The following is a 21,985-nucleotide window of genomic DNA, read 5'->3' on the forward strand; positions in this document are numbered from 1 at the left end:
CATGTATTTCTGAGTTTTTTTGCATCATCCTCCTCTCCACATCCACTCAACAAGAGACGTCTTCTTTTGTCAATCGTGCCATCACTTCAAAGCTAGTCTGGTGTCTATGAATTATTGTGAGCTAAGCAGTATATTTTTAGCTTTAGTTGGGGAAACATAGCAACACTGATCAACTCATGAAATAGGGATTGAGCAATGCACTCCGGCTGTTTGCCTCTTCACGTTAAACATTCAAGTTGTGACCCATCTTAGTCTGATTAGAACTGTGTCTGAGTACTGAACATGACAGCATAATACTGCACAGAGAAAAAGTGAATGTTCCTCTTCGCCAAGCAACCACTCTCTCACTTAAGACTAATTGTCTCCATTTGTATTTTCTGAACAGATAGCTGCAAAGCAGGCAGCGGCTGCTGCTACTCAGACCATCGCAGCTGCCCAAAATGCTGCTGCTTCCAACAAAAATACCGCCTCACACCAACAGTTAGTACACAGCTGCAAGGTATGATGATGTAGACTTTTTTATATACTCTTTTGTACAACAACTGTACTGTTTTAAATAGGACACTGTCTACTAGAAAACAAAATCCTTACATAAAGTATTGTCATAGAATGTGTTTTCTTTGGGAACCATGGCAGCACTTTTCCTCTGTCTGTCATGATGGTGAAGCATATGAGGAATACATTATGGTAATGTTTAATTTAAGGCGGTTGCAGATAGTATTCCCCAGTTGGTGCAGGGGATGAGGAGCAGCCAGGCCCAGCCTGAGGAGCTCGGCCCTCAGCTCGCCCTCATCATGGCCAGCCAGAGCTTCTTGCAGGTTAGTCTTTTATAATAACCTTCTATCAAAAGAGACACACAAAACTCTTGTCTTTTAGTGCTTCTGAATTTCTTGCCATATGTCTGTCACCACCTCTCAGCCTGGAAGTAAGATGGTGGTGTCTGCAAAGTCAGCAGTTCCGACGGTGGCTGATCAGGCCGCTGCTATGCAGCTGGGCCAGTGTGCCAAGAATTTAGCTACCTGGCTGGCGGAGCTCAGGACTGCTACCCAGAAGGTATATGTTAACAATACTGTTAGAGATTGCAGGATTCATCTCACTGATGCAGGAAATTTGTTGCTGTCTTGCATTTATGTGAATCCAGTTTTTTGTTCATTTTATCCAGAGATGCCAAATCTCATAAATCTCAATCATAAAGCGCTCTGCATATTTGAATTTGTGTAACTTTTATGTCTGTGTATTATTCAAAGGCCCATGAAGCCTGTGGTCCTCTGGAGATTGACTCAGCCCTCAAAACTGTGCAGACTCTCAAGAGCGAGCTTCAGGATGCCAAGATGTCGGTCATTGATGGCCAACTCAAACCTCTTCCTGGGGAAACGGTCAGTACATAGTACATCTCCGATGAGGCTTAACTGAAAGTTTACACTGTAGATGTCCTGCTGTAGAGATGCCAACACAATGAGAAGATCACAACTATGAATCAATTGGTTTATTTATGTGTTCTGCTGCTCACACAGCTGGAAAAGTGTGCTCAGGATTTGGGAAGTACATCGAAGACTGTGGGCTCCTCCATGGCCCAGTTGCTGACATGTGCTGCACAGGGAAATGAACATTATACAGGTAGTGTATTCTATACAGAGAGCAGGTCTGAGAATCTGAGAAGAATTTACTTCTGTTTCCAGATTAGTTACTTTGCTGCAGTGGACAGATATAATAAATATATGTGGATTGCAGACTGTCATTTTTATTTACAAATCATTTCTCTAAAAAGCACCAAGTGGGAGTTTGAAGATAAAGCAAGCAAAGGATATTATTTTATTTGTGCTATCACCATAGCCTCAAACTGAACTCTTGGAATCCAGCATGGCTTGGCGGTTTTTGCCGTCAATTCTGGCTGAAATGAGTGTCTCAGTGGAGTGGAGATGAAGACAGATAGAGAATAACATCTTACAGACAAGTATGTAGAATAACTTCTAACAATAAATGCTCGCAGGGAGCATTTCATGCTGTGGCCCAGGGTGCTGCTCAATTCTCATTAATCTTTTTTTCACTGGATTTAACATTCCATCAGCAAATGGCTCCACTCTGCTGGTTAATGCAATTTGATGCAATTTGCTGCCTTTTTTTCCTCAACTCTATGTATAACAAGTTAAGGGCACCTCCCATGTGGGAGCCATATTTATTATATAAACTCATTTATTTAAACAAGGAGGGTATTTCAGCATCACAGCATTCACAGTGTGGTGCTGCTTGACCCTGCCAGTTGATTAGCACAGTGATATTACAGTTAAAGTAAAGACAGGAAGTACACATACCTCTCAGTTTGTGTTGCTTAGATACAACTGCTGTAAAGTAAAACTAACGAGTTTTCATTAAAATGTCGGTTTTGATTTCTAAAGAAACATTGTCACTTACTGTCACTACATATCAACGTTCAGTAAAGGAGGATGTGCAGCTCATATTTCCTCTATATTTGAATAATATTGCACTTGTGTAACATTTGTTGTTATTCCAGTAGAAATCTGTGATAGACATGAAATAGACTAGCAGTATCTTCCCTACTTGTAATTTACTTATTGTCTTATTATACTTATTTAATTTTCCTAATGATATTCTTTCTATCTTTGACCCTGCGATCCAAAATTATCCATTTAAAGTGCGGCTGGTTGTTTGCAGGTGTTGCTGCTAGAGAAACAGCTCAGGCTTTAAGGACATTGGCTCAAGCAGCCAGAGGTGTGGCAGCCAGCACCAAAGAGCCTCAGGCTTCAGCTGCAATGCTGGACTCAGCCCAGTGTGTGATGGAGGGCTCGGCCATGCTGATCCACGAAGCCCATCAGGCCCTGGTCCATCCAGGAGATGCAGAGAGTCAGCAGAGACTGGCACAGGTAGCATCGGTCCCGGGATTCATGCAGTAATCACATTATTCTTTCGGGCCCCTCTCTCCTTCTTCCACTGATTTGTAAACGTTTCTTTTTTTCCATAACAATCATCCCCTCTAAGCGTTGCTATTTTCTCTCTGCGGTGTCTCTCTTGCCTGGTATTCCTCTCTCAGGAGTGCCAGAGTAAAACTGTTCATTCTCCTGCAGCCCTTCAGGGGACTAACATATTGTTTGGCATATATCTGTGACAGCAGCATAAATTAGTGACACAGATTATTGTGCACCGCTGTGAGCTCAATTTGCATTTGAGATGTTTTTTTCCCATATAGCTTTGTTTTGAGGCTTTGTTGTGTGGCACATTGTTAGAATGACTAATGGCAGTCCATTGACAGATGTTGTGCTGTGTTTCAGGTGGCCAAAGCAGTGTCACACTCCCTAAATAATTGTGTGAATTGCCTGCCGGGCCAGAAGGACGTTGACATGGCCCTCAGGAGCATCGGAGAGGCCAGCAAGAAGCTGCTGGTAGACTTTGTGAGTCCTGCTCAAGCTTTTATTGACACTTCATGTTTGCATACTGACACAAAATATCTGTATTGTACTGTGTATTGTATTGTATTGCATTCAAATATCCCCCCATAAAGGTCCCATAAGACAGAAAGAGATATTCAAAATTATTTTGTTTATCAAGCAGGTCTGGGTGCTACATAAATACTGTGAAAGTATCAAAATGCTCAGTCCATTTATTAACTGTGCTTTTAAACAAGCTGTTTGGACTTCTGTAACTTTGCGATGTCACAAGCGTTTGCTTGCAGAGATAGCGAGCTACAAAACCAGAGGGAACTATTAGGGAAATGCTGCACAGTTGTTAAACGTCAGGAAGCAAATTTTTCATTGCACAGCCCTCCAAAAGAGCCTTAAAAACACATAACAGACAGCTTTTTGTTGAGCACTAGAGAGAATCTTAAGAGAGGAGATGTAAAACTATATTAATATGGTTATTGGTACTGAAACCCACACAAACATTTTTTTTTTTTGTATATCAGGACTGCAAATAAAGCCCAGGAAAAGAGCAAAATATGGGAACTTTGCTGAAAAGGCCATTTCCATTTGACTTTAGTTTTGATATTCTACAGTATGTCCCAATTGTGTGTCTTGTCTTTGAAGCTCCCTCCCTGCAGTAAGACATTCCAAGAGGCCCAGACTGATCTGAACCACACAGCAGCTGAACTCAACCACTCTGCAGGCGAGGTCGTCCACTCCTCTCGTGGAACCAGCAGCCAGCTGGCTGCGGCCTCAGGGAAGTTCAGCCAAGACTTTGATGAGTTCCTGGATGCTGGCGTTGAGATGGCAGGACACACCCAAGTAGGTTTCATGATCATACAACCCCTCCACGCTCCACTGAAACAGTTCAATGGTAATCCACTGCCACCAGCATTTTACACACAAAGTGGAGCCTTTAAACCTTTGATGGACTAAACGTAAAAAGCCTTAAATGCAGAGAGCATCTTTGTGTGACTTTATTAACTAATCTATTTAAGTCATTTGTTAATTGGACCTTTTCATATTATTCAATTAGGCACACTGATCGTCCCCAAGAGCACTAACCCTGTCAGATGTAATCTGATCTTGTGATGTTCATGTTCTGGTTATTTTATTGATGTAGCATGACACCAGCACTTTAACCTCACTCAAACAGGCCTGCTTAGTGAGAAAAGACAGACACTTAAATATTCTTTTTACAATTCCTTATCCCTTGATAAAGTTGCCAATACTGTAAATTCTGTTTAGAATTTTGACTGGATTTAATACAGCTTTAAACCATCTTAAAAGTCACTTGTATTTTAATTTTTTCTTGCATGTGCAGAGCAAGGACGACCAGATCCAAGTCATTGGTAATCTAAAGAACATCTCAATGGCATCGAGTAAGCTGCTACTGGCTGCCAAGTCTCTGTCTGTGGATCCAGGGGCAGCCAATGCTAAGAATCTTCTGGCTGTGGCAGCAAGGTATTATAAGTTTTACTGATAAGAAACAGATATTCTTTTCAGTTGTTTCTGATGAATATAATACTGTATTTGCGAGTAAAATGAAGCAATCTGTACTGAGAAGGAATCCTGCTCCAGAGTTGGACCTGCAGCAGGTTATGATGGACACAGAAGACATCTCTCTACTGCATCTGTATGCCACTCCTACGATGTGTCTTTTCGGCATTGCTAGAGGGAGTATGTATCCTCCCCTTAGTGGAGAAAAGCCAAGCAGCCTGTCCCGCAGGGGTTTAGGCCTGACTGACTTCTCTCTGTCTAATTAGGAAGATGGAAGCCTTGGCTAGAGCCTGTCTGTGCTCAGCAAGGCTGAACACAAACTCAAGACAAATCTCGGCACTCCTGTGCGCTGCTTTATCCAATCGTAGTGAGAAGCCTGTGGGGCCATGCTTGAATAGGGGAGCTGAAAGCATGCGAGAGTGAAGCCAGCCTTTGAATGCATGCAGAGGACACATGTGAGGAGCTAAAGAGGCTGCCTGTGTGTTTCAGGGCGGTGACAGAGAGTATTAACCAGCTGATAACGCTCTGTACCCAGCAAGCAGCAGGACAAAAGGAGTGTGACAACGCCTTGAGGGAGTTGGAGGTAGCTGCCGAACACTGTACCACACACAGACCTCTTCTCTTAAGTCCTATTTTCTGTACATGTCTGCACTGTATGTTTTTCATCTGGTAAAGGTTATTTTTTTTGCCTTCTGTCCATTTTGTATTTGATCACTCTCACAGAGCCCCTCATTGTAGATGGAAATGACACTAATTAAACACAAGCATTTTGCATTCTGAAGTATACATTCACTTGTAATATACTATTATACTATACATAATTGAAAATGACAAGAAGGTTTCATTTTAAGGACTTGATTATCATGATTTATTATGGCTGCATATTCCAATCAGCTTTATTTAGATTTATAGTGTTTGCTATTTCACATCTGAGTGATGAGACTGATAAATGTGCAATGGTATCATAGCAGAAATCGTCAATGGTCTGTCCATTGTGGTTTGAGTTATTACCATCTCTGTCTATATACAGGCTGTCAGAGGTCTCCTAGAAAACCCCAACGAGCCTGTCAATGAACTCTCCTACTTTGACTGCATCGAAAGCGTCATGGAGAACTCGAAGGTAAAGGTTTTTTAAATAATTGCATTTACTTGAACTGTCAGAGATATTTTACCTAGTCGGCAGCTGAAGATCTCATTTGTACACATTTTCCCTGTTTCCATGTACCTCAGGTCCTCGGAGAGTCGATGGCAGGCATTTCTCAGCACTGTAAGACAGGTGACGTGGTCGCCTTTGGGGATAGCGTGGGTTTGGCGTCGAAAGCTCTGTGTGGGCTGACAGAGGCTGGAGGACAGGTGAGATCGTAGCATTGAACTAGCTCAATGTCCGGTGTCTACTCTTTTGCACACTTGTACTTTGTTTACTATATTTTATTCTATGCTTAGATATAATCATAAAATTTCCCTAGGAAGACAAATTGTTCATCTTTTTTTAAGGTTGATGTAGCCTTCTAAATAAGTAGTACATAAATAGAAATTCAGGGGAAACCATGACAGTGAGGCATTCTGAGCCAGGTTTCATTGGAAGTTTTACAGACTCCTGCCGTAAAGCTGTAAAATAACTTCCTCATCTAAGTGCTAGATTCATTTTCTTTTCTAGAAAAAGGCACATTCTGACAGATCTTCTGTTCTCTCTGCTTATCCACTCTCCGGCAGCTCCCCTGTTATGGACCATATATATATATAGTTTGGATCTGTATGCGTCTATTCATGTATTTATGTACTTGTCAGAGTGTGGACTATGTGTGGGTGGATCTTAACTTGTCTGTGACAACAAATATGATCTTGGGGGAAGCTGTTGGTATTGAACAAAACATTATAATAATTATAATACTAACTCCGTTTTTGTTTCCCCCCCCCCGGTAGGCCTCTTATCTTGTCGGGGTTTCTGATCCCAATAGTCAGTCAGGCCATGAGGGGCTGGTGGATCCTATTCAGTTTGCACGGGCCCATCAAGCTATACAGATGGCTTGTCAGAACTTAGTGGACCCAGCCAGTAGTCCGTCACAGGTAAGAAGGTCAATCACAAGCTGCAAAACATTACACGACTGCACATAGAAAAGTACTGTGTATATATTTACTATAGATGTCATGTGGTGTTAATTAGATGTTGGAAAAGCATTCAGTTGACCCAGATGTTGTACCCTCACTAGAATGCCTCAATTTATACAACTGTTCCTCTTTGCTGATTTTTTTGTTTTTTGTTTGCTTGTTTATTAGGTCTTGTCCGCAGCAACAATTGTAGCCAAGCACACCTCTGCTCTCTGTAACGCCTGCCGCATGGCTTCTTCTAAGACCTCCAACCCTGTGGCTAGGAGACAGTTTGTCCAGTCAGCCAAAGAGGTGGCCAACACCACAGCCAACCTCGTCAAAACCATCAAGGTCAACTCTCCAACCGATCAAAACGTTGAGTGTAAATTTGTTACAGAAATATTTTTCGTCGAGTGAGAAGCTGCAGATGTGTGTATCAATTCGGTCGTTTGCAAAAATATGACCAAATTGGACAAATATTCATATGGCGTTGTCTTCTTTCAGGCCTTAGATGGAGATTTTTCAGAAGAGAACAGAAACCGGTGCCGTGTTGCTACCAACCCTCTCCTTGAAGCTGTAGAAAACCTGTCAACCTTTGCCAACAACCCTGAGTTTGCAAGCATCCCAGCTCAGATTAGCAATGAGGTATTCATCCATTTTGATGTGTGTTTTTGTAATGCACTGTTTGTCCACTTGCTAACTACTTAGTTGAGTAAAAAAATAAATACAAATCTTTTTTGAGATCCACTGTCCTCAGTTTGTTTTTGCTCATTTTACAGAGGATCTTGAAGCTACAGCTTCAGAGGGATCAAATTAATGTGTTTGTGACTTGTGCTCTCACTGCACTTGAAACAGCCTGTTATATGGGCTAACACAGACAGGTTTGTTCAGTGAACATGGTGGAAATTGAATAGTGGTCCAATTTTTCCCCTCTCTTTTAATGTCAAGAAAAGGCTTGAGAAGAAAGATGGATTTTTAGTTTTCAATCTGAGCGGAACAGTTCTCACAGTCCCCTAAAAGCTTTATGGCTGTAATCTGTTGGAGGGCAGTGTTTAACGGCACTTTCTCTCAGCACAGCTGCTCTAATCTTCAGCTTGTTAATCTAATTGTCAAGGGAGGTTTTGGCTCGTATCATAAAGACTGAAGGTGTTTCTTCCTGCTTCTGTGTAAAGCTGCCTTTCTAATCTCATCCCTCCCTTTGATTGCACGTTTGATCTCTCCAAGGTAGTCAAGGAATATTAACAAGTCTGTCAGAACAATGTGACTAGCTCTTCGCTGTTGAGCTGTTACCTGGGCTGTTGTTTCACCTACACTAATCTTTTCATTTCCACAGGGCTCAGCAGCACAGGAGCCAATTGTGCGTTCAGCCCGCTCCATGCTCGACAGCTCCACTTATCTTTTAGAAACGGCCCGCTCGCTGGTCCTCAACCCCAAAGATCCCCCTACCTGGTCCATACTAGCCGGCCACTCCAGGACGGTTTCTGACTCCATCAAGAGTCTCATCACCTCCATTAGGTGGGTATTAATCTCACCCACGACCATGTCTGTCTCTGCAGGATTATCCTCAATCAAAGTTTATAAAGGTCTGCTCACAGTATGAGGAAAAATTGTTTCTGGAACTGGAGCGCTTATTCAGTGATATCTGTTCAGCTGAGCTGTAAATTGCCACATTAGTTTATAGCTGCTGAGATCCCCAACTGCTTTGTAATAGATTAATGAACACTATAAAACAGTGATGAGACTTGCTGCGGTGAATCTGAAACACAATGCACCATTTGGTATCCCATATATTCTGCCTTTATCATCATCCTTCATTTATTTGCTTACACAGTTCTCAGCAACGAGGGGACTACATTTAATTTAACATTTGAGTTTACCTTGCTGACAGCATTTTTTTTTTTTTTTTTTTTTTTAGGGGTTCACCAGTTGAGAAAATACTATTTTACCACTTTTTTTTTGCAGAGCTAGATGAGAAATGATGTCGGTCTCATGTATGTACACTACATACAAATCTCAGGCCAGGAGCTAATTAGCTAAGCTGAGCAGTATGAGTGTCTGTTGGTTGCCGGCTAACCTCGGGGATGATGTGACTCCAGGAAGTCACTGCTCCCAGCAAATAGTGATTTCAGATTAAACAAGCGAGTGTTAATCAGTGAGCTTTAGAGGTGCTGGAAGGTGAATGGTGGATTTTTTTTTTTTTCTCCTTGTGTCAGAGCCAGACGAGCTGCTCCCCCTCGTTTCCAGTCTTTATGTTAAGCTAAGCTAATCGTCTGCCAGCTTCAGCTCGATATTTGCTGTACAGACATGAGAATGGTATAAATGTTCTTATTACTATCGATAGAAAGCAAAATATGGGATTCGATTGAATGTGGATATTATATACCAAGGTTTTTAATTTTTTGTTTATTTGCACAACCCTGTAGAAATGTATTTCTGTTTTTCATCATCTCTGGTGACAGGGACAAGGCACCAGGACAGCGGGAGTGTGATTACTCCATTGATAACATCAATAAGTGTATCCGGGACATTGAGCAAGCTTCTCTAGCTGCAGTTGGACAGACCCTGCCCTGCAGAGATGATATCTCCATGGAAGTGAGTTCAAGTACCCCATCAGCTCCATCTTGTGTGAGAGAAAGACCTTAATGGGATCTGTAGTCTTTCTGTTGTGACTTACACTGTAATTATCTGCCGTTGTAATTCACCAGGCGCTCCAGGAGCAGCTGACATCCTCTGTGCAGGAGATTGGTCATCTGATTGATCCCGTCTCCACAGCGGCCCGAGGCGAAGCTGCCCAACTAGGACACAAGGTGCTGGCCTGACCCTTTATCTCTTCATCCCCTCTGGATTTTGAAAGAAAAACCCATCCTGTCTGTTTTCTGTGTTGTGGTTCAGCGCTTTCTGAGACAGATCTCTTAAACACAGGTGACCCAGCTGGCCAGTTACTTTGATCCACTCATTGTGGCATCGGTGGGTTTGGCTTCGAAGCTGCATGACCACCAGCAGCAGATGACCATCCTGGACCAGACCAAGACCTTGTCGGAGTCTGCCCTGCAGATGCTCTATGCTGCAAAGGAAGGCGGTGGAAACCCAAAGGTACTGGTGGGTCATAATGTTCATGTAGCTACAGTGTGTTTCGACTTTCATGATCACTATTTCAAGGGTGACCTCTAATAGTAGGTGAAATTTTAATGAGCAGATGAAGACTAATTCAATCAGGTGTTTTTGAGTTGAGGGCTTTGTTTTAAAGAGAGTCAATCCATTACTGCTGAGCATGAAGAATTTCCTCTGCCCCCGTTTCTGTAATTCTCATATCTCATTATGTTCTTCTTTCAGCTATAAATCATGTGTCCGTATCAAACTGAGCAGAACAAAGCCCTGGGAGTTCTTACTATGTTTTATGGCTCTCTATTAGTGCTAGAATTGACAGATTTTAGTGATATTTTTTTCCATACCTGTTCACTGCACAGCTTCTGATCTTGTTCTCAGGTGATTATACTTTTATTCAGAATCAACTACCATCATTAGAGTCATAAAATAGTGAAATGACCTTGTGAGGAACTCTTTTTGTCTTATCAGATTTCCTGACTTCACCAGCTTTTTATAACTCTTTTATTTTTATGACAACATTCTGATATGTTATGTATTACAGTTGTATAACGTGTAACCTTTTTAAATTTTGAACCATGAGTTTAAATGATTAGAAAAACAGGGGTGATACTAGTGTTTCCTGGTGAGACACTGCATTCTTACTAGCTGAAGGGACACTCTGAAGCGGTTGTTAAGTTGATGAATTTTCTTAAGTCTAAAACAAGACAGTGTCACAGTCGGGGTAATCAGCTGACTGTGTCCTCAGGCGTCCCACACCCACGATGCCATCTCTGAAGCAGCCCAGCTGATGAAAGAGGCCGTGGACGACATCATGGTGACCTTGAATGAGGCAGCAAGTGAGGTTGGCATGGTTGGGGGCATGATAGAGTCCATCGCTGAGTCCATGGGCAGGGTGAGTAAGGGTGTGTTTGTGTGCATTTTGATAGAGAATATATGTACGTGGGCTACAGTCTCCCGGGAAGTCTTCTCAGGTGGTTTGAATGGATTCCAGGTCGACTCTTATTCCCTCTTATTTGTCTAAAGGCAATATTAGCTTTCTGGGGAAGAATAATTCCAAAGTGGGTGTTCATAGGGTGTGTCCTTGTCAGTGACTCTCATTCCTCCAGTAAATGACAAGTTTTAAATCCACAGCCCACGGGTGATGTTAGCTGTCACTCATCCCGCTCGGGGACATGTCGATGTGTTGACAGTGCGCCTAATAATTGACGATAATCTGCACATACTCAGACTTAACACACTTGACTCTGATTTTAGCTTTCAGTTTTATAATCCCTCATGTTTTTTTACAGAGTTTAAATTTAGCAAGCATGAATTAAAACTTCCCTGGCATATATGAAATGGAAGCACTATTAACAAATGTTTAAACTAGAAGGGCACATGGAGAGCGCAGACCTCCGCTAAGAGCAATATACTGCTATGATATGCAAATTTACAACACAACCACCACATATGTCAGGATATATTTCCAAAACTATTAAAATGTTGTTAAAATATATGTGCCAAGCACATCTGCTGCTGTACCAGTTCCAGTTCTCCCCTGTGAAACTACTGTCCCTGAGTACTCCATAATGACTGCCTTGTTTAAGCAAGTACATGTGTATTCCAGAAGATTACTGTTACCCATGAGTGTGCATTGTTATATGGCGTCATTGTATTTCTATAATGGTCTGTGTTTTGTCATTATTGAACTTTAGTAACATCTACTGCATTTCAAAATGCAAAGAAGGTGCATTTAGTTGGCCTAATGCCCCATCTTACAATGTTCGAGAAAGTGAAAAATAATGTGTGGATAGCTCACAAATCTGGAGGATTCTTCCATGGGCTTGTATTGTTACACCAGGCCTTTAAAAATGGTGCAATAATTATTATCAGTTAATAAAACAATTAATTAAACTCTCAAAACTCTTTATAATATGCTGTATTTTGGAACTAAACTAAATCAATAGGCTAGTGTAAAAATCCATTTGGATAGTGATGTAAGCCCTAAAATATATTAGTACTAAAAGGTTGATCTTCACAGCTGGATGAAGGAACACCTCCTGAACCCGAGGGCTCCTTTGTGGACTACCAGACCACCATGGTGAAGTTCTCCAAGGCAATCGCCATCACTGCACAGGAGATGGTGCGTAGTATACGCACTATCCACGCTTGTTCCATTACATTTCCAATTTTCACTGACAATATTTGACAGTGGGGCTGAAGAAACATAAATCTGCTTCTGCTGATGATGTATGTTCTCTCTGCAATCAGATGACTAAATCAGTAACCTGCCCCGAAGAGCTCGGTGGCCTTGCCTCTCAGGTGACTGTGGACTATGGACAGCTAGCACACCAAGGACGACTTGCTGCAGCCACTGCGGAGCCAGAGGAGGTGAGAAGCAGTGCTCTGTGTCCCATGGAGGACATGGGGGAGAAAAAACAATATACTCGTATGAAAGATTATGCCATAAATCTTTTTGCAATTGTGTTGCAGACATGTCAGACTAATATACCAGCTTAGGTCTGCATTTTACACCAAAATGCTTCCGGATGTATTTGCTCACATTCTGATCAGAGCAGATGTTTGCTGTTCTTTGATACAAGCCTCTACCTTGATGCTGCACCAACAATACATGATCAAACGGAAATATACCCTTCCCGCATCCATCTCATTCAGCACCCACATACTCTTTACTTAAAGCTTTTCTGTGTTGTCCAGAGGACAGCAGTGCATGGAAATATTGCACTAATAAGCACACAGCTCTTATCAATATCTTGTGTTTAACAGGCTGCTGGAAACCCTGCTGGTTACCATAGCGACATTGTGCCTCTACAAGTCTAAAAGCCTATAGTGATGCTTGTAATGAAGTACCACCCACCCATGAATTGCAATCTGGAAATTAAAGGTGTAGTGCCAGCCTTCCCTCTCTGAGGGTGCTTGAAATAATTTTTCACCCACCCGCTGGTTTAGAGATACACCGGTTTAGGAAATGATTGTGATTGTGTGGTATAGTGGCACAAATGAAACAATGGATGCTGTGTAACTTGATGCTCGGTTACGCTTTCAGGTTGGCTTCCAGATAAGGACGCGGGTGCAAGAATTGGGCCATGGCTGTATCTACCTGGTCCAGAAGGCTGGAGCCCTGCAGCTCAGCCCCACAGACAGCTTCTCCAAAAGGGAGCTCATTGAGTGTGCCCGCGCAGTCACCGAGAAGGTAGGATACGAGGACAGAAACTAGTCCAGCATCTCTAACTCATGCAGAAGGAAGCTTTTTTTGTTGTTTTTTTATTATGTGGCATTTTTAAAGGCGGTCTATTTTTGCTGGACATAATTTGCCATCTCAGCTATTTGAAGGTTAGGTGCGACATCAATTCAGCATTAGTATGTTTATGAAACTATATTTCTATATTTCATTTCAGTATTATGTGTGTATAGATATTTAAATGCAGTTATAAAGAACATAAGTGTTGAGGTTATATAAGGTGTGAAGAGGACAGTATCTTATTTCATCTTTAATCTTATTTTTGAGAGCAGGCTCCTCTGATCATCCTTTCTCTGTGCAGTTAACAATGTTACTAATGTCTCCAAGCTTTGACTCTCGCAGCCTCTGGCCACGCTGCTTACACATTCTCTCTCCACACTGAGGCAATGATTTGATTCAGCACTCATGTCAAACTTGAATAATTTGTAGTCTCCCACTTGCTGATTTGTGAAGCGTGTGCCTTGTTGAAATGTACCTCTCAGGACTTTCCATTTGTTTATGAGGGATGAGCAGACAGACGACATCAAGGGAGCTGTGTGATTTGCAGCGTCAGGCTCATTGACTGATTGTGACTGTGCAACACGCTCTGATTTAATGCATGTTTAGCCATGCTCTCTCCTCTTATTCCCGGCTTCCTTTAGGTTTTTGACTCTAAACATTTGCAACCTGCCTCACCTGGTTTATAAAAGGCTCTGCCAACATAACATATAAGGGAAAAAAATCATTAAACATGTGCACTTCTCACAGAAACTAGGATTCCTTTTAGCCATTTTACACTCCTGAAATCAGCATATTTGAAGGACTTTTCTGTATATCTAATGCAATGCATCACATGTTTCAGGTGTCCTTGGTACTGTCAGCACTGCAAGCGGGAAACAAAGGCACCCAGGCCTGTATCACAGCAGCCAGCGCCGTTTCTGGAATTATCGCTGACCTGGACACCACCATCATGTTCGCCTCAGCTGGAACCCTGGACCCTGAGAATGAGGAGTCGTTTGCTGATCACAGGTGCACTGACCTCACCATAAACATGACAAGCAGCCCAAGACATGGTGTTAAATAAAAACCTGTTATCACCAAAGGGACTTTTTTTTACTAACTAAGATCAGTTCCTAGGTTTTCACAGTGTTCTCAGACTCATTGCTCCTGTTTTCTTTAAATGTCTCACTCAGAGGAAATGAGTAAAACTAAATGCTAATTTCACATAATAAATATAAATTGATAATTGTCCATACATTATTGTTACCAAATAAACATCTAGCAGAAACAGCCTCCTCTCATATTGCTGGTACTTGAGTGTGACTGTGGAGCAGATTGTGACACAATGTGTCCCGTCCCTCAGGGAAAGCATCTTGAAGACAGCCAAGGCACTGGTAGAGGACACCAAGCTGCTTGTTGCTGGAGCCGCGTCCAGCCAGGAGAAACTGGCCCATGCTGCCCAGTCTTCAGCCAAGACTATCACTCAACTCACTGAGGTGGTCAAACTGGGAGCAACTAGCATGGGCTCTGAGGACCCCGAAACACAGGTAATTAAAATCCCAAAACACACTTACACTACAGTGTCTAACAGTCACAGATATTTAGGCCATATATCACAGCTTTTATTTCGTAAAAGATTTAAATCTTTAACGAGGCTTAGTTAGTACTTTTTAATTCACCTGCATGGAGCTTCGACATGCTTTTATATCCCATTATCATTATACTGTCCTCTAACATTAGTCATCTACGTGACTATCTTCTATCTTTCTGTGCACCCCATGTTGGATTCTCTGTATAATTGCTATTTCATCTGATACACAGTGTGTCTTTTCTCTCCCTGTGTGTATGATTCTATATCTGCCCTCCGCTAAGTCTGAAGTATCATGACTAGGTCGGAGTGATAAGGACTGCAGTGTTAAATCCTCTCCCAAAGGCACAACTGATAAACCTAGACTCCGACCATTGTGCCGTATTGATTCCAGCACTATCTCCTCAGGTGGTTCTGATTAATGCAGTGCGAGATGTGGCCAAGGCTCTGGCTGAACTCATCGGCGCCACCAAATGTGCCGCCGGCAAACCAGCTGACGACCCATCCATGTATCAGCTGAAGAGCGCTGCCAAGGTAAAGGAATAGACCCCTCAAACAAACCTCTGTCATGCCTGGTTTAGCTGGGTATTGATTTCAGCGACATGAGACTCCAATTTATTATTCTGCTGATGCGTCCTCACTGAGCGGATACCGCTGTAGATATGTTTTCTGCAAATGCTCTCGGTATTGTTGCTATGCCTAGTTTGATGGATCTGGTAGTAAAGAGCATTGTTAGATGAAGGATAGGACGGTTCTTATCAGGGTGTTTAAGGTCTTTTCTGTCATGTCTGTGGGATTAGACTCATCACTGAGATCTACATTTATTGTGTGCATGCATTTGTCTATGTGAGCAAGAGGATTGGTGTGCTTTACTGAGAACTATCTAAAACAATATGATTTTCTATATCGTATAGAAATATAGTAGAACTATACGTTTTTGTATCTGCTTGAATATCGAGAATGACTTGATTTAAAATCAAGCCTAACAATTTTATGCACAACATAGAGCATTTTAAAAGTAAAGTACTACATAATATAAAATACATGAAGGATAATATGCACAACAACAGTAAAAAATTACACCTGGTTTGACTCTTATTAAACCATTTCAATTAGCAGTTAAAACCAGGCCTTCATCGTCATGGTAACAATAATACAAATATGGTTACTTGTGACACAGTTGCAGTTTGATGGGTTTAGGCACTAAAACTACTTGATTAGGTTTATCTCTGTTTGGGTAAAAAAAAAAAAAAAAAAGCTACATTACCTATGCAAGTTATGCGAGTTAAATACATTACGTTAGTTAAATACATTACGCATTGTCAACATTGACGTGTGTTGTCACACAGGACACCATCAGTGGTCTTGAAGACAGTCCTGTGTTTAATCCGTCCAACCTTTTTGGTACGTCACCTGACTTCCTCCTTTGTTCCCATCATAATTACTACAGCCTCTAGAAGTCGCATTAAATGTAACCTTCTGTAACATTTGGCTGTTTGCCGAGTCTGAATATTAGATCAGTTAAGTAATTAGGTGATAAAAGCCTCCTGAACGTACTCGTGGGTTTAGTAGACCCTACTAGCCCAAATGTTTGGGACAGATGTGTGATCATAACTAGATCTAGATCAAAGAAAAGATGTTGAACAGTTCCCAGTTGCCTATGATAGACTACACGTACAGAGGAAAGAGTTGTTATTAACTTTTTCACTTCCTGACCACTGTCACAGTTCAGACACTTTGTATGTAACCTTGATGGATTGCAGAAAATCTACTAAAGTAACAGACCCTCAGAAACTGTACCTCTTAACCGGTTCAAGCAGATTTGTCTAAAATGCTTGTGCAAACTTCCTCAGTAAACATAAATGTTTTTTGTTTATTTAACTAACCACAGCATGTTGCTCTAAATGTTGCATAGACGTTCTGGTGTTTTCTCATCTAAATGGAATTAGGGCCACCCATGGACATAGTCATGTTGACAGATTGTTTCTGTTCTTCCAACATATGGTGACCTCCAAATGGGACCCTCTCAAACTCCTGGTGATCATGTTTCCCAAATTCCAAACCCAATATTGTACACTTTGCTGAATGCAGAACAGACAGAGGACAATGTGTCACAATGAATCAGTGAAATTTTAATTGTTTTTCCATCCCGTTTGTCAGTAAATAAACTGTATGAGCAGTAGTAAATCACCCTGTTTTAATTTAAAATGCATCACTCAGTCTTCTCTTTCTAAACCAGCTGCTGTATTTAATTTCCATTTGAAAAGCATCTTCAACACCATTATTCACTGTATAGGAATCAGTGGAGGGGAAAGCAAACATATTTTTGTAGTATAATGTCTTGCCTGTGAGGGGAAAGAGCTCCACCTCCTGGTTTGACTGTGAGCCTCATTATTACTCTCTTTATTTGACAGGTCATGGTGACCAACGTGACGTCTCTTCTAAAAACAGTGAAGGCCGTGGAGGATGAAGCCACTCGTGGAACGAGGGCACTGGAGGCCACCATTGAGTGCATCAAGCAGGAGCTGACAGTAAGAGCACCTGACAGGCCAAACCTCTTCTTTATGGTCTGTTGGGAGTTAAATGATGAGACACAGCCGTTTTGCAAAGCTGGCTCAAAGAAGGTCAGGGATATCTATGTCTATTATTTGGAACAAAACAGAGGAGCTTTTTGTTCTTTTTTCCCTTTATTTTCTGTCCAGCTCCTTTCCTCCTCCTTCTCTCTCAGCCCCTGCAGGTTTCCCACAGCTCTTATCAGGTCTGGCTAACAGACACAGCCAGAGTGAGAAAGAGAGAAGATTTGAAGAGCTTGTTTTTTTTGTAATTTACGGCTAGCCCTCATCAGAGGGACCACCAGCCTGAGAGGAGGCTTCACCATGAGCTGCAGTCCAAGCCGAATTCAACAAAGTCCACCTAATTCCTAATTATACTGCTACCTTCATAAACATTTCCTGTCCATTTCACCATTTAACAGTTTCTACTGCTATACAACATTGATCTCTTCTCTGAAAATGTTCAAGTGCATGTTCATCTATGTCCGAGCCCTATGCTGATGTCTAACCACCTGTGTTTGTGGGTCATCATCATCATCATCAGGTGTTCCGGTCCAAGGACGTCCCAGAAAAGTCCACCTCACCCGAGGAGTTCACCCGCATGACAAAGGGCATCACCGTAGCAACAGCCAAGGCAGTGGCCGCAGGCAACTCTGCTCAGCAGGAGGACGTGATCGCCACTGCCAACCTGAGCCGCAAAGCCATCTCTGATATGCTGACGACCTGCAAGGTACTAATCCACACCGCCCTGCCAAAGCGGGACTCACACAGACACCACCAGGCTGCCAGGGAACATGTGAGCCCAGCCTGCTGAGAGCAGATAAAACAGAGTCTAGTCTACTTTATGGCTGCTCCCGCTGGTAGTGACTCAGTCACTTTTCAAAGTCGTGCAGTGAAGCATCAGTCAGGGTGTCCTTCTGCTACTGCAGAGCACTTGGAACAAGACAAAATTAGATAGATGAGGGAGCACTGTGGGCTATATTTTTTTTTTTTTTTTTTTTTTTAAATGAAGGCATCACAGACAAATTAATTGAAGAGTTTGAATTTGTATTTGCTATGAATTTTATTTGTGATTGGAACTTAATAATGCAAATAGGAACTTTTAAAATGATCTAAAGAGCCGATGATCTTGGCTCTTCCTGACCTCACGTAACACATTTTCACTTTGATATCCTGAGAGAAATTTTATCATTCTTACATCTTTTAATTTTAGTGCACTTAAATTTACCATTACATGTGTTCTTACCCTTACAGCAAGCAGCAAACCACCCGGAGGTGGGCGAGGAGTTAAGGAGCAAGGCCCTGCAGTACGGCTCTGAGTGCACCACTGGATACATCAACCTTCTGGAACAAGTGCTGCAGGTTGGAATGAAGCAGTCACAGGTCTCATAAATAAAGGATGGAAGTGATTAGAGTGATTAGAGAGTGTGTGTGTGTGTGTGTGTGTGTGTGTGTGTGTGTGTGTGTGTGTGTGTGTGTGTGTGTGTGTGTGTGTGTGTGTGTGTGTGTGTGTGTGTGTGTGTGTGTGTGTGTGTGTGTGTGTGTGTGTGTGTGCGCGTGTATGTCTCTAGCTATAGATGGGTGAGTCATGATCTTCACAATTACTGTACAAATTGAAGTTTATAAGGTTTTACATACAATATTTAATCTTCTTCTGCTTGACAAATCTTTCCTGGCTTGCTGTCACTCGTCCTGTCACTGCATTAACTGCAGCACAACCATCAACTGAAAGAAGACAAATTAACTCATATTAATTAGAATGAATAAAGACTAAATACTTGAAATTTGCTTCTATTTCTATGCAACCACATTCTTCCACACATTATAACTCAAGAATACTGAATGATACAAATGTAATGTCCTCTGCCAAAGTGTTTACACACAGTAAAATCAAATTTAATTTCTGAGCACCTTGTTGAATATATTTACATATTAATTAGAAAATGTATTTTCATGAAACTCCTTAGTTCATAAAATCCCTCTCCATGTGGTATGTGAAGACAAGTGACAAGTTAATGCATTAAGTATTATAATTACTCAAGTCATTTGCATGATTATTTATGGATACATCATGAGTCTGGCAGGACTTTAGTCAATCAAAGTCCCTTGTGATACACAGTGGTTTCCTTTATGGAGGAAACTGTGTTCTGTTGCAACTGTGCCAGTTAACTAGTCAGAAAAATACCTGAAAAATAAATCTGCAACACTAATTAACTTTCTGGAAGGAAGTGGTCACTCTTACAGTCAATCAGTTATTAGTGTTGCCGAGGTAACGGGATCTTGGAAGGTTCAAAACATGCGAGAACAAACATGCATGCTTTTTTTGGTCAGCCATCACCTTTGTGACTCACCTTTTGCATTATGTTTACTTGTGTGTGTGTGTGTGTGTGTGTGTGTGTGTGTGTGTGTGTGTGTGTGTGTGTGTGTGTGTGTGTGTGTGTGTGTGTGTGTGTGTGTGTGTGTGTGTGTGTGTGTGTGTGTGTGTGTGTGTGTGTGTGTGTGTGCTGGGCTCTTGTGTTTTCAGGTGCTGCAGAAGCCCACACCGGAGCAGAAGCAGCAGCTTGCTGTACACTCGAAGCATGTGGCAGCGTGTGTGACAGAGCTCGTCCAGACAGCTGAGGCCATGAAAGGTGAGGCCACACACACTGCTTATCACACACTCACAAACAACACACACAAGCAAGAGTTAAATTTGACAACCTTTAGTTACTGGTGACCCTATTCCGACTGACGAAACGATTTTATGGACCATGTAACACACAAGGATGTCACGTATTCTTAGCATAGCACGTGCTTGTGGGACTCTATGAAGCAGTATGATATTATTTAATAAAGAGACATGAATTTTATTGAAGTGTCTGTGCTTTCCAAAAAAGATTTGGTCAAAAGATTTTAATTTTAGAATAACATTACGGGCCCAGCAGTGTAACACTGGCAAAGCTGACATTGCAGAATACATTGATTTTGTAGCTAGGGGATTCCTAACAGGAGCCAACTCAATTTGATAAAAAATTTAAAAACCATGACAGGATTGTGGAGATGTTAGAGATTAGTCAAAGGAGCCCTAATCCTCTTGTGCATGAATAATATTAATACCAGCACTAGCTAGTGAGTCAAGCCACCGAACCTGTCTGCGTCCCTAATAAAGATGAAAATCATGAAAATCACTTTAGAATATTGAAATCATCCCGTAGAGTGATTGCTGTGCAAAGTGTTCCAAATTAAGCTCTGTACGACGGTTATGACACAAACATACTGGAGTGCTTCCTGTAAGTGCTGCACTGCTGCATCTGACAGGAGTAATAGATTGTGTTTAGATGAGAATTAGATTTCAGTGTATAGCCTGAGACACAGCGGGGCTATCCACTTCACCTCTCTAATGTCCCATGTGCTTTCTCCCTCTCTCTCCCCTTGCTCTTTCCGTGCTGCCTCAGATGGAGGTAAGTGTGATATGGTGTGTTTTGTTCCTTCAGATCACCTTTCATAGAGTCAGAAGGGGGTAGAGAGTAGACGGCTGGGGGTTGGGGGTGCAGAACAGATTTCCCTAGAGCTCGACATAATCTACGAAAACATCGTTCCATCTGCTTTACCAAGCTGTTCCCAAACAGCTCCATTTTATGGGCACTTAAAAACCCATAAAAAGACAATGATCCATCAAATGTGCATTTTGTCCAACTTTAGTCTATATTACTTAACTCTGAGGCATTACTGTTGGTTTGATCTCTTGTTAAATCAAATAAAATGCTACAACCAGAGTATTTGTACTGGTACTGAGTCTGTGCTAAAAAAATAAAAAAAATAAAAATAAAAAAAAGAAGATCATGTGATAATCACTGTTTGGCTATGTTGTGATTTCGTCCAGGATCAGAGTGTGTGGACCCTGAAGACCCCACTGTCATCGCTGAGACTGAGCTCCTCGGAGCAGCAGCATCCATTGAAGCTGCTGCCAAGAAACTGGAGCAGCTGAGACCCCGGGCCAAGCCCAAGGTATAAGTGCCCCTCTCAACCCTTTTCCACCCACACAAACCCACACACAGCTTTTGCCACTAATCAGCAGGGAGACGGTAAGGGGCGTAGGTAGGAAAAGGTGACACTGACTTTGAAGTGGAGTCATATTTTTTTCAGTACTGGAGCTGCAATTGTGATATCATTAAAGAAGAAAATTATTCTTTGTTACATGCTCTGTGTTGACTCAAGACAGCTGGTTCAGTCAGCTGACTTTTCTTCAAAGGTACTTTTGGACATTATTTTGAGTTCCATTGCCAGGAGACGCAAATACACTGCTGGGCCTTCAAGCTTGTGTTGGAGGGAGTTCAAGTGTGTGATGAACTGTTGTGACCTTTTGTGAAAGACAGGTTCTCTGTCTTATTGAACTTATTTCTTTTGTTTTATTGCAGTGTTCCTCATTTCTAAACTATACTAAGGGAGGCTCTTTCAGCCTGTTATTCACCCCCGTCCCCTCCCACAGGCTATGGTATTGCCTAAAAAAACAGAACAACTTCCACACATAAAG

At 41.9% G+C, this 21,985-nt stretch overlaps 1 protein-coding gene across 4 annotated transcripts in view; it reads left to right on the forward strand.

Annotated features, from left to right (window-relative positions):
• tln2b (talin 2b) overlaps nucleotides 1-21,985 on the forward strand; it is a 74,399-nt gene that overhangs the window by 46,545 nt on the left and 5,869 nt on the right. For 2 of the 4 annotated variants that reach the window (XM_069708651.1, XM_069708652.1), the window contains exons 22-53: nucleotides 386-499; nucleotides 705-818; nucleotides 919-1,053; nucleotides 1,248-1,376; nucleotides 1,515-1,617; nucleotides 2,674-2,882; nucleotides 3,288-3,407; nucleotides 4,041-4,238; nucleotides 4,741-4,880; nucleotides 5,406-5,499; nucleotides 5,947-6,036; nucleotides 6,147-6,269; nucleotides 6,840-6,983; nucleotides 7,194-7,379; nucleotides 7,509-7,649; nucleotides 8,338-8,519; nucleotides 9,464-9,596; nucleotides 9,710-9,811; nucleotides 9,927-10,097; nucleotides 10,858-11,004; nucleotides 12,133-12,234; nucleotides 12,363-12,482; nucleotides 13,159-13,305; nucleotides 14,195-14,361; nucleotides 14,696-14,879; nucleotides 15,329-15,454; nucleotides 17,335-17,451; nucleotides 18,017-18,202; nucleotides 18,727-18,834; nucleotides 19,997-20,102; nucleotides 20,907-20,926; nucleotides 21,335-21,459. In XM_069708651.1, coding sequence (XP_069564752.1) covers nucleotides 386-499; nucleotides 705-818; nucleotides 919-1,053; nucleotides 1,248-1,376; nucleotides 1,515-1,617; nucleotides 2,674-2,882; nucleotides 3,288-3,407; nucleotides 4,041-4,238; nucleotides 4,741-4,880; nucleotides 5,406-5,499; nucleotides 5,947-6,036; nucleotides 6,147-6,269; nucleotides 6,840-6,983; nucleotides 7,194-7,379; nucleotides 7,509-7,649; nucleotides 8,338-8,519; nucleotides 9,464-9,596; nucleotides 9,710-9,811; nucleotides 9,927-10,097; nucleotides 10,858-11,004; nucleotides 12,133-12,234; nucleotides 12,363-12,482; nucleotides 13,159-13,305; nucleotides 14,195-14,361; nucleotides 14,696-14,879; nucleotides 15,329-15,454; nucleotides 17,335-17,451; nucleotides 18,017-18,202; nucleotides 18,727-18,834; nucleotides 19,997-20,102; nucleotides 20,907-20,926; nucleotides 21,335-21,439 — 4,263 coding nt within the window. In that variant the 3' untranslated portion in view covers nucleotides 21,440-21,459. Of the gene's footprint in view, nucleotides 1-385; nucleotides 500-704; nucleotides 819-918; nucleotides 1,054-1,247; nucleotides 1,377-1,514; nucleotides 1,618-2,673; nucleotides 2,883-3,287; nucleotides 3,408-4,040; nucleotides 4,239-4,740; nucleotides 4,881-5,405; nucleotides 5,500-5,946; nucleotides 6,037-6,146; nucleotides 6,270-6,839; nucleotides 6,984-7,193; nucleotides 7,380-7,508; nucleotides 7,650-8,337; nucleotides 8,520-9,463; nucleotides 9,597-9,709; nucleotides 9,812-9,926; nucleotides 10,098-10,857; nucleotides 11,005-12,132; nucleotides 12,235-12,362; nucleotides 12,483-13,158; nucleotides 13,306-14,194; nucleotides 14,362-14,695; nucleotides 14,880-15,328; nucleotides 15,455-17,334; nucleotides 17,452-18,016; nucleotides 18,203-18,726; nucleotides 18,835-19,996; nucleotides 20,108-20,906; nucleotides 20,927-20,968; nucleotides 20,979-21,334; nucleotides 21,460-21,985 lie in introns of all 4 variants that reach the window. The other 2 variants (XM_069708655.1, XM_069708653.1) reach the window with 2 other exon arrangements.

This window comes from Brachyistius frenatus, unplaced genomic scaffold (genome assembly GCF_029030835.1).
Source record: "Brachyistius frenatus isolate BFR_SWC_R1_liver_20210118 unplaced genomic scaffold, ASM2903083v1 Contig_77, whole genome shotgun sequence".
NCBI lineage: Eukaryota > Metazoa > Chordata > Actinopteri > Embiotocidae > Brachyistius > Brachyistius frenatus.